This window comes from Scylla paramamosain, chromosome 37, assembly GCF_035594125.1.
Source record: "Scylla paramamosain isolate STU-SP2022 chromosome 37, ASM3559412v1, whole genome shotgun sequence".
Lineage (NCBI taxonomy): Eukaryota > Metazoa > Arthropoda > Malacostraca > Decapoda > Portunidae > Scylla > Scylla paramamosain.
The window spans coordinates 162501-174557 of record NC_087187.1 but is presented as its reverse complement, the minus strand read 5'-3'; the positions used below and the strand labels follow the sequence as shown (position 1 = coordinate 174557).

General features: G+C 47.7%; 1 protein-coding gene across 1 annotated transcript in view; it reads right to left on the bottom strand.

The window, feature by feature from the left end:
• LOC135091240 (solute carrier organic anion transporter family member 4A1-like) overlaps positions 1-12057 on the bottom strand; it is a 31613-nt gene that overhangs the window by 6252 nt on the left and 13304 nt on the right. The window contains exons 2-9 of the mRNA XM_063988691.1: positions 10756-10934; positions 5555-5738; positions 5125-5202; positions 4714-4931; positions 3823-3994; positions 2268-2370; positions 716-837; positions 198-443 (exon numbers count right to left, since the gene is read on the bottom strand). Of these exons, the coding sequence (XP_063844761.1) occupies positions 198-443; positions 716-837; positions 2268-2370; positions 3823-3994; positions 4714-4931; positions 5125-5202; positions 5555-5738; positions 10756-10827 (1195 nt within the window). The 5' untranslated portion in view covers positions 10828-10934. The remainder of the gene's footprint in view (positions 1-197; positions 444-715; positions 838-2267; positions 2371-3822; positions 3995-4713; positions 4932-5124; positions 5203-5554; positions 5739-10755; positions 10935-12057) is intronic.

Here is a 12057-nt window from a genome sequence, read left to right as displayed (position 1 = left end):
CACACACACACACACACACACACACACACACACACACACACACACACACACACACACACACACAAAAAAAAAGTATTTCACAGCAAAAAACAACAATCTCATCACCAACACAACAACAATCACAACTACAAAACAAACACACAAACACACAGACACTTCACAACAACAACATCAACAACACAGTCTGATCAACACACCAACAATCAGCGCTGCAAAACTCGCTGTCATGCTAAACTGATTCTCCAGGAACTTGGGCGTGAAGGTTGCAAAACCCGCAAGGAGGATCCCCTCAGTGGCGCCGGCGATGGACAGAGCCACAAAGGTCGGGTTGAGGGCCAGAACCTTCACAGCACGAGGCAGGTCCTTCAGCTGGCCAAACCCTCCGGCCACCTCAACCGTCCCCACAGCTTCTGACACTCGTGATGCCTTGATGGCCTTGGCACCTGCAGAAGGGGGTGGTAGTAGTAGTGGTGATAGTGATAGTAGCAGTAATGATAGTGACAATATATCTATTATCTACATACTACAAACAACACATTCCTATTCCACACACACACCCATACTCCAAACACTTCATCCCACACCCTCACCACAAACCACCCATCCCACACCTCCATACCCCCTATTCCACACCCCTATACCCCATTCCCACACATCCACATCCCCTTACTACCCACCTCCACACATCCTGCCCCTCTCTATGACCTGTACTGACCTGGCAGCAGCGTCGGGAAAGCCATGATGGGCCAGGAGATGAGCATGCACAGTGACCCGGCCAGGAGAAACCCAATCCACCACCCGCCCAGCCAAAGGTCGCTGTCCACCTGAATGCCATACCTGTGGGGGTCAAGGTAGGTCATGGGGGGTTGGGGGTCAGGGGAAGTGAGTAAAAATTATATCCCTTGAAATATTGAAGGTCATTTTTTTTTACAGTTTTTTATTTGGTGTTTTGATGTATTTTGTGTGTGTGTTTTTTTTTTTTTACGTATTTTTGTATTTTCTTTGTGTATTTGTTGGTGAGTTTTCATAAAGGGTAACTTTCTAAAAACTATGTATATATTTCCTGTGCATTTTTATCCATTTCTGATTAAGTATCCTTTTTCATAACTCTCTCTCTCTCTCTCTCTCTCTCTCTCTCTCTTACACCTCTGGCACACACATTTGCTGCTTCGTTAGCCAATATCTGACAGACACATGACAGGTGTTATTTTGAGGCGTAATGAGGAGGAGGAGGAGGAGGAGGAGGAGGAGGAGGAGGAGGAGGAGGAGGAGGAGGAGGAGGAGGAGGAGGAGGAGGAGGTATTGAATTGTATGGATGAGGGGAGGTGGGAGGGGAAAAGGTGATGTAAGAGGTGAGAAGTGATGAAAGGTGAGAAGGAGAGGGAGAGGGAGAGGAAAGGCTTATTAATAATGAAGGAATGTGGGAGGAGAGAATGGGGAGGGAGAGAAGTGTCAGATATAAGTGCAAGGAAGAGAGAGAGAGAGAGAGAGAGAGAGAGAGAGAGAGAGAGAGAGAGAGAGAGAGAGAGAGAGAGAGAGAGAGAGAGAGAGAGAGAGAGTTAAACACTAATATCAAACAGAAGAGAGAAGGAAGGAGGAGAGAAAGAAAAAAGATGTAAGGAGGAGAGGAAGAAAAGGAGAGAAGGAGAGAAGTGCGAGGAGGCAGAACTGTAAAGAGAAGGTACTGTATACAAATCAATATACAGGTGAGGCCACAACACCTGAAAAAAGGTATGTAATTACAGAAGTTACCTAATAATTGAACACATAGAGAGAAAAATAGAAAGAAAACAGGTACTTTTATTTTCCTCAATACTGTTACTTTTCCCCTCATTAGATGCCTGCGTGAAAGGTTTTTTGAGTGAGGGGGAAGGGGAGGCAATGTTTTTAGCTATCCGAAGTAGAGGAGGAGGAGGAGGAGGAGGAATATACAAAGGAGGTCCAAGCAGCAACAGACCTTGAGATCCTCACTAGTTTGTTTGGATAAGGAGGAGGAGGAGGAGGAGGAGGAGGAGGAGGAGGAGGAGGAGGAGGAGGAGGAGGAGGAGGAAAAGAAGAAGAAGAGGAAAGGAAAGGAAAGGAGTATTCCGAGTGAAAGGGAAAGAGACTATTTTGACAGGGTGTATGAGAGAGAGAGAGAGAGAGAGAGAGAGAGAGAGAGAGAGAGAGAGAGAGAGAGAGAGAGAGAGAGAGAGAGAGAGAGAGAGAGAGGTGCTGTGACCATGCAATAACTGACTGTCGACAGGTGGGGCGGTGCGGAGCATTACCTGGCTGGCAGTATTTCAGGCGCGTTGATGTACACCGTGAGGAACTGGCCGCCCAACACGTAGCCCGCTGCAGGGCCCACCACCGCCATGGCGTAGAAGATACCTGCAACACACACACGGACATACTGTACATGAATACAAACATACTTATATAAAGAAAGGCAGGCAGGCAGGCAGGCAGGCAGGCAGGCAGACACACATACATACCTGCATACGGAGTACACATACATAAAAGAGACGGACAGACTTATATACAGGACAGACAGACAGACATAAATACATACAATTTGCATTTTCCGCCTTATAAGACACTATTTTGAGGAGAAGAATCGAAAATCCAGCCAGCACGATACGCCGCGATGGCACAGGCCAGGATTTACTGCCAAACTACACCCAATACACCTCCCTATGATACAGTACTTCCCATGGTGAAATATATGTTTATAAATGATAAGATAATTATTACAAATAAAAATATTAAAATACAAAAAGAGAAAAGCGTGTCAGGTTATTATTTTGATGTACAATACAAAAATACGAGACCGCCATTGCCCAGCCAAACGTGGCCAGAATGAAGTGATTCGCCCTCGTTCTGATGCTAAGCGTAAAGTTAAGCCAGTTTCTTTTACTTCTAAGAAACGGAGTAACATTTTTTGTAACTTTTCTGGCACATTCTAATAGTATTTCTTTTGAGGTGTGGTGAGAGCAGTGAGGACAGATGGAGAAGCCAAGACAGAGGTGCAGGTGCGGAGCTGTAGCCAGTGCCGTGCCTAGCGTCACGAACAAACGCAACCCACCACGCTCGCTTAGTGAGGTGGTGATATATTGTTATTTTATTTCTGCTCCATGCTGAACCAAAACAAAAATAAATAAATAAATAAATAAATAAAATAACACCATTGCAAAAGATAGGGATAAGACATACATACATACATACATACATACATACAAAGACAGACAGACAGACAGACAGTGCAAAGGAAGGATGGAAGAAAAAAGAAGAATAAGATGAAAGTGAACAACAACAACAACAACAACAACAACAACAACAACAACAAAAACAACACTAATAAAACACAACGAAGAAATAAACAAGAAAAATAAAAATGACAAAATGACAAAAAAAGAAAAAAAAAAAAAAAACAGAAGACCGTGTTAAAAAGACAAACACACTGCGACACTTGAGCGCTTGAGTGATCCAGGCATGTACTATAATGATTCACGTCCCACCACTCCGCTCTTTATATTAGACCTTGCAACACGCAGAGCCGAGCGGGATGCATGGCAGGCGAATTTTACTGCTTTTTACTGCCTTTCCAGTAGTAGTAGTAGTAGTAGTAGTAGTAGTAGTAGTAGTGAAAGAAAGAAAGAAAGAGGAAAAGAAGAAAGAAGAAGAAGAAGAAGAAAGAAGAAGAAAAAAAAGAAAAAGATGAGAAAGAATAGAATAATAATAATAATACCACCACCACCACCACCACCACCACCAACAACAACAACAACAAACAACACCACACACCCCCAAGCACCCACACCCCAAAACAGCCCAAACACTCACCAAGATACACAGAGGACATTTTAACGGGTACAGACTCGTCCAGGTATGTAACCCCCAGCGTGTAGAGAGGTGAGGCGCCCACACCATGCAGGAACTGGCCCAGGACGAACACGTGGCGGTAGGAGGACAGCCAATTCTCCACCAGCACTCCACACTGGCTGTCTCTCGTGCCCTGGTAGAAGTAGATGGCTGGATAAGTGATGTAGGAGGGTGGGTGAAGGGTGCAGGTGGGTGCAGCTGAGTTAAGTTGTTTGTATGTAAGTGTAGGTGGCTGAGTAGGTGGTGTAGGTGAGAGGGTGAGGGGTGTAGATAGGTATAGGTAAGTTTCTCCCCCAAAAAAATACATTTGAAGACCCACTTGACGGAGGGAAAATCACAGGAAATCGCTCAAAAGCAACATACAATCTGAGAAAATCACACAAAAAACAAACAAACAATATTTAGCACAAAAATCCGAGAAGACGTAACTGACAAAGGCAAAATCAAAGAAAATCACTAAAAATAACATTCTATACCCCAAAACCATAAATACCCACCTGACGAAGGCAAAATCATAGAAAATAACTACAAAAACTGTATTATTTACCCCCAAAACCCGGAAGAACCACCTGACGAAGGGAAAAGAATCAAAGAAAATCACTAAAAAAACATTCTTTACCACAAAACCCGAGAAGACCCACCTGACGAAGGCAAATTCAAAGAAAATCACCCCAAACAACATTCTATGCCACCAAAACGCCGAGCACCCACCTGACGTAAGCAAAATTAAAGAAAATCACTAAAAACAATATTCTTTACCGCCAAAACTCCCGAAGACCCACCTGACGAAGGCAAAATCTGAGAAAATAGCTAAAAAAACAATTTTAGCTCCCGCAAACCACGAAGACCCACCTGACGGAGGCAATACAGTATGGAGGAGGCGTTGCTGTTGTTGGGGATGTAGTGTGGCACGAGGAAGTGCGGCAGGGCGAAGAGGAAGGAGCCCGCCCCCATGATGAAGATGCCCCATCCCAGCCACCGCGGCTTGCAACTCCCGGGGCGCGAACCGAGATACGACACGGGTACGGAGCATAACAGCGAGGCCAGGTCGTATGCTCCCGCTATCAAGCCTGTGAGAGGAGGAAAGGAACTTCATTTATCAAACAATAATATACTAAACTAAAACTAAACTTAAAAAAAAATTGAAAATAAGTAACAGCAACAACAACAACAACAACAACAACAACAACAATAATAATAATAATAATAATAATAATAATAATAATAATAATAATAACAATAATAATAAAGAAATGCTCTTACCAGCGTCTGTGGAACGTAGGTTGAATCTCTTCTCGATTGTAGTGATGCACACGTTGACGAAACCATTCACTACCATGCCTGGGGAGAGAGAGAGAGAGAGAGAGAGAGAGAGAGAGAGAGAGAGAGAGAGAGAGAGAGAGAGAGAGAGAGAGAGAGAGAGAGAGAGAGAGAGAGAGAGAGAGAGAGATAGTAATAACTGACACTCATTACTTCAGTCTTTACAGAGATAAACCTTGAAATATACGTATATACAAACATACTTATATAAATATACATACGTCCGTGTAGTACACACACCGGGGTTCAGTGTGTGTGTGTGTGTGTGTGTGTGTGTGTGTGTGTGTGTGTGTGTGTGTGTGTGTGTGTGTGTGTGTGTGTGTGTGTGTGTGTGTGTGTGTGTGTGTGTGTGTGTGTGTGTGTGTGTGCTCACCCTGCGCGGCGGCGGCCCAGCACAGCCAGAAGAGCACCCACTTGGAGGTGCGGGTGCGCTGCAGCCAGCGGGGCCGCAGACACAACCACCCGCAGCTGCCGCCCTCGCCCTCCTCGTCCTCCACCAGGTCAGCCCGCGAGGAGCCCAGGCCCGACGCGCCATCCAGGTCGCTGCTGATGGACGCCTGTGGGAGGAGACATGCTCAGACTGCGGTAGGGGGGAACAGCATGAGGGAAGGAGGAAGTGTTGGAGGAAGTCCTTCCGCACCTTGCTGATGGGCAGGGTTGTGGTGGTGGCGGTGGTGGCGGTGGTGGTGGTGGCGGCGCCAGGAAGGAAACCATTGAGGGAGTGGGTGTCCACGGCGGGCAGCGTGGAGGCCACAGCCCTTCTGAGGTGCAAGCCCTCCATCAGCAGCGAGGACACGGGGGCGCAGGCAAGCCCGCTCTGCCACAGGCCGCGGCGCCCCTCGCCCATTCCGGGGGCGCTCATCATGCGGGCGCCGTCCCCCGCCCGCCCATTCTTGAGCGAGGACTGCAGGGAGTAGGCGGCGGTGACGCTGGCGCCTCCCTGCAGGCGCAGCGTTGAGGCGAGGGGCGGCAGGCCCACGCTGACATGGCTGAGGAGGCTGCCCACGCCCACCATGGCCTGGCTGTCGCTGTGACGCAGCCTGCGGGCAGACAGGCGCCCCAGGCTCCTGGCCCAGCTCTCTGGGCTGCTCAGGGACGCTCTGGACTCGGGGGACTCATTGCCGCTGCTGCCAAACGAGGCGGGCTCCACGCGCCCCGGGGGCAATCGGACCCTAGATAGTTCTCGCACGCTGCCTGGCGACACCCTGAGGCGCGCCCTCTCTGCCGCGTCCACCCCGCCCTGTCCCCCAACCTGGGGTTGGAATGCTTGGGACCGCATGTCCACCCAGCCAGGACGGCGCGGGCCGCAGAGGCACTGGTGTGTGCCCGCCTGAAGGTTGAGGGCTGTGGTGTGCACACTCACCACCGCCCGCTGCCATCCACAGGCAAGGGTGACGTCCGCCCCGCGCCTTCACACCCGCTCGCCCACACGCCCGTGGCTCGCCACCCACACACTTTGTGTCGCAGCCCCAGCAGTCGTGTCAGCACACAGGCTGGCTGACGGTGCCTCGCTTGAACGCCCCGCCGCGGCCCAGCGCCAAGTGTCAAGGGCAGTGGTCGCCGAGCCGCGGGAGGCCCCGCCGCGGCCACGCCCATCACTTATTCAACACACAAAATGTCAGTCACCCTCCCGCCACAGCCGCCCTCACCTGCACGCTGTCCCGTGACTCCCGCGCCCCGCACACCACGCCACCACTGCCTCTCCTGCACCGGCACTCAATGGCGCCCCGTGGAGACCGCCGCCGTGACACCCCCTGCGTGACGGGGTGCACTGCGTCACCCCAGCCACCTCACCTGCTTACCTACCTCATGTACGCACGCACGCACGCACGCACGCACACACACACACACACACACACACACACACACACACACACACACACACACACACACACACACACACACACACACACCGAATGTCAAGGTAAGCCGCTAAGTGGAACAGAAGGAAGAATAAAAGGAAAACAGTGAACAGACAAGGAAACTGAATTAAGAATAAAAAACAAGCAAGTCGAGAGAAAGACAGAAAAAAAGAAAGTATTACAAGTAAGAGCGGAAGTAAGTGAAAGGGGAGGGAAAACAGAATAAAACAACAGATGGTCAACAGAAATAAAATTGAAAATGACGCGACAACAAGCAGGCACACACATACAAAGATAAAGAATATGCACCACCGCCACCACCACCACCACCACCACCACCACCAATACCACCACCACCAGCACCACCACCACCACCATTAAAAAAAAAAAACGAGCATTAAAACGAAAAAAAAGCAAACTAATTACGAAAAAAAATAAAACAATAAACAAAAAATCTTTCTTCTTTTCACTTTCCTTCCTTGAAATTTTTACTCTTTCATTTCTCTTTCCTACAAACTCCTTGCAATAAACTCTCTCTCTCTCTCTCTCTCTCTCTCTCTCTCTCTCTCTCTCTTGGGTCGATGTTAGTATTGGCTTTCTTGTGAGTAGATGGACAGGGAGGGAGGGAGGGAGGGAGGGAGGGAGGGAAGGAGGGAAGGGCAGTAATGAAGAAAGGAGGGAGGGAGGGAGGGAGGGAGAGTGATGAGTGAGAATAAAGAGAGAGAGAACAATATAAGAGAGAGAGAGAGAGAGAGAGAGAGAGAGAGAGAGAGAGAGAGAGAGAGAGAGAGAGAGAGAGAGAGAGAGAGAGAGAGAGAGAGAGAGAGAGAGAGAGAGAGAGAGAGAGAGAGAGAGAGAGAGAGAGAGAGAGAGAGAGAGAGAGAGAGAGAGAAAGGTCAGTGTAAAGAGCAAGTAAAAAATGAGCGAAGTTTGATGGCATTTTACTATAGACATTCTCTCTCTCTCTCTCTCTCTCTCTCTCTCTCTCTCTCTCTTGCCATTTAAGAAACAAGAGTCACGTGTACGAGAGAGAGAGAGAGAGAGAGAGAGAGAGAGAGAGAGAGAGAGAGAGAGAGAGAGAGAGAGAGAGAGAGAGAGAGAGAGAGAATCTTATACGACAAATCCTTATATTTTATCTATAATTTTTTCTTCTATATTTTTTTTCCTTCCTTTTCTTATTTTCTCTTATCTTCATTTCTAAGTATGACAGTTTAGTGATATTTTATCTATTTCTTCATTTATTTTCTACGTTGGCGGAAATAAAAAAAAATAATAAATAAATAAATGTCTACCATGAGAGGAGATGGAGGAGGAGAGAGAAGAGAAGAGGAGAGGAAGGGGGGGAAGAGGGGAGGGATACATTTAATTCACGCTACATTTCATTACACCCATTACCGCTACACTTCAGGAACCACCCGCTACACTTGCTAACGCTACGGGTGGAGGGGGGCGGTGGGGGGAGGGACTGACTGCTGCTTGAAGTCTACGGAAAGAGCCAGCCACGTTTCAATGTATACACAGTTTTGGTCATGTTATTGTGGTGATTTTTTTTTTTTCACACTTTTCTTTCATTCTCTCCTTTGTTTTCCCCTTCACTTATTCTGTTTTCTTGTTTCCTTGTTTTATTTTCTTTCTCCCTTCCTTGTTTCCTTTATTTATCTCCATTTTATTCTACCCTTCCTTCTTTCCTTCTTCTCCTTCTTCCTTCCTTCCTTCTTCCCATCTTTTCTTCTTCCTCCACCCTCCTCCTCCTCTACCCTTCCCTCCCTATCTTCTTTTCTTCCATCCTTCCACTCAATTACCTCCCTTCCTTCCTTCCTTCCTTCCTTCCTTCCTTCCTTCCTTCTTTCATGCAATTTCCTTCTCTCCTTACTCTTGTCCAGACACACATCAAAAGTTCACACGCGAGGGAGGGGAAGGGAGGGGAAGGAAGAGGAAGGGGAGAGGAAGGGGAAGGGAGGGGAGAGGAGGTGAGGGGAGGGGAGGTGAGGGCAAATCAAGGTGTGTACTACAGAAAATTATCCTCCCAACCTACCCCCTCCCTCCCCTCCTAGTCTATTCTCCCCTCCCCCTTCCCTCCCCCATCACCACTCAGCCACCCTCCCCATCTCTCCTTCACCTCTCCCCTTCCTGGTTTACTCCTCCCCTCCTTCCCATCTCCCTTTTCTGATCTACCTCCTCCCCCTTCCCTCCCATCTATTCCACTGTCTCGTCTCCCCTCCCCACCGCCTTTCATCCCCCCACCTACCTTCTCCCCGTCTGGCTATATTTTATCCCTCCCTTCCTCCTCTCTCTCTCTCTCTCTCTCTCTCTCTCTCTCTCTCTCTCTCTCTCTCTCTCTCTCTCTCTCAACAGAAACGAAAGGGTTAAAACACGAAAATAAGAAAAAAAAGTGATTTAAAAGGAACCAAAGAGAAAAAAACACGGAAATAGCAAAAAATAGATAAATAAAATAAAAAGAAAGAAAATGAAGAGAAAAAAAGACACACGCGAAGAAAAAAAAAGACAGAAGAAAAAGGTGATTGAAAATAAATAACAAAAAAAAAGGTCAAAAGAGGGAGGACAAGAGAATTAGAGAAGAAGGAATGAGACTGCATGTTGACCTTATACAGGAAGTGAAATATGCACGAGGAGGAGGAGGAGGAGGAGGAGGAGGAGGAGGAGGAGGAGGAGGAGTAATAGGAAAGAAAAAGGAGAAAACGAAGGTGAAAGAACCACCACCACCATCACCATCATCTAATCTCCCCTTCCTCCATCCCTCCCTTCACCACTTCCATTCCTCCCCTCTTCCCCCTCCCCTCCCCTACCATCCTCCCTACCAATAGAAGTTATTGCTTTCATGAAACTCAGCAGGAAGGAAGAGGAGGAGGGGAAGAGGAAGAGAAAGAGGAAGAGGAGGAGGAGGAGGAGGAGGAGGAGGGATAGGGTACCACTTTCCCTCACGCAATTCCATGTTGACGTCACCACCACCACCACCACCACCACCACCTCCTCCTCCTCCTCCTCCTCCTCCTCCTCCTCCTCCTCCTCCTCCTCCTCCTCCTCTTCTTTCCTCATCTTCTAAAGGGAGTTATAAGTCGCAATAACAACTAGAATTAGAGGAGGAGGAGGAGGAGGAGGAGGAGGAGGAGGAGGAGGAGGAGGAGGAGGAGGAGGAGGAGGAGGAGGAGGAGGAGGAGGAGGAGGAGGAGGAGACACACAGCCAAGTTGATAAAGAAAGAATAAAATAAAGATACAAAGATTTAATACCTCAAGATGCAGACGCCCATCATGACATCACGAGGCTGAAGGTGCGAGGCGGCCATATTAGTAAGGGCAGGGGCGTGGATGGAAGGGAGGCAGGGAGAGAGGGAGAGGGGCGTGAGGGAGAGTGAGGGCTTAATAAGGGCGTTATGAAGGCGAAGGAGGGAGCGTGGGAGAGAAGGAAGAGGTGGAGGAAATGAGAGGGAGAAGAAGAACAGATTAGGAGGATCAATTGAGAGAGAGAGAGAGAGAGAGAGAGAGAGAGAGAGAGAGAGAGAGAGAGAGAGAGAGAGAGAGAGAGAGAGAGAGAGAGAGAGAGAGAGAGAGAGAGAGAGAGAGAGAGAGAGAGAGAGACTACCACCACCACCACCACCACCACCACCACTACTACTACCACTGCCACTACTACTACTACTACTATTACTACTACCATCACCACCACCACCACCACTACTACTGCTGCTGTTACCTGTGACGAAGAGAAGCCGCTGTCACTGTATGAACTGGCAAGGGAGGCTGGGTCAAGGGTCACCTCTCCCATCGTGTCTCCTTCTCTCCCCCTCCTCCTCCTCCTTCTCCTCCACTCTCTCTGACGCTGACTGCTGCTTCCTCCTCCTCTCAGCTCTCCCTCTTCTCTCGCTCACATGCCTGGAAAGAAAGATACGCATTATTATTTGTGTGTGTGTGTGTGTGTGTGTGTGTGTGTGTGTGTGTGTGTGTGTGTGTGTGTGTGTGTGTGTGTGTGTGTGTGTGTGTGTGTGTGTGTGTGTGTGTGTGTGTGTGTGTGTGTGTGTTTAGTGAGCGGAATAATGGAAGAGGAAATGGGAGGGAAGAAAAGCATATAAAATGAAGGCCAGAAGGAGGAGGAGGAGGAGGAGGAGGAGGAGGAGGAGGAGGAGGAGGAGGAGGAGGAGGAGGAGGAGGAGATGCACATATACAGGTAAATTCAATTAGTTTATCATTATTATTATCATCATCATCATCAGGAGTTTGTGTGCGGAGAAAATGGACGACGACAACAACAACAACAACAACAACAACAACAACAAGAGGAAGTAAGAATAAGGCCGAGTTTTCTTCTTTTATTATTATTTTTTATTGGTCAAGGATGAAGAAGAAATTAAAAAGAAAATAAAACAACAATGGTGATAAAAGAAATTTGCTCTCCCAAGGAAAATTGCAAAACCAGCTCAAGGAAAAAGTGGAAAGAGGGAAAAAAAGGGAAAAAATCTCACGTTTGTTTGAAAGATTTCTCCGTTTGTTATCTTTACTTATTTATTTATTTTTTTTATTTTCTATTTATTTATGCAGTGTATTTTATTTATTTATTTAGTTAGTTAATAAATAAATGAGTTAGTTTATTAGTTAGTGAGTCTGTGAGTGAGTTGGGTGCATATCGAACTCTCTCTCTCTCTCTCTCTCTCTCTCTCTCTCTCTCTCTCTCTCGTTGCCTCACACAATACCCTCGAGTCCAACAAAACACACACACACACACACACACACACACACACACAGCTCCTCTTACATTCTACATTCTAATATTTCAACAGTAACAAGTCAACAACAGCCACCATTTTCTTTTCTTTCGTAACGCGGTGAGTGGGCAGCCTTTCCCTCCCCTCCTTCACGCCACAGCTGCCGCCACGAGTGCAAGAATAGCTAACAATGGAAGTTTACCGTCACACTGACTTCCAGGGGCTGCCAGATGCGGCCCATATTCTGAAACACTTCTGTGCCGCGCCTCTATTACATTAAGATTTTCAAGGGTGTT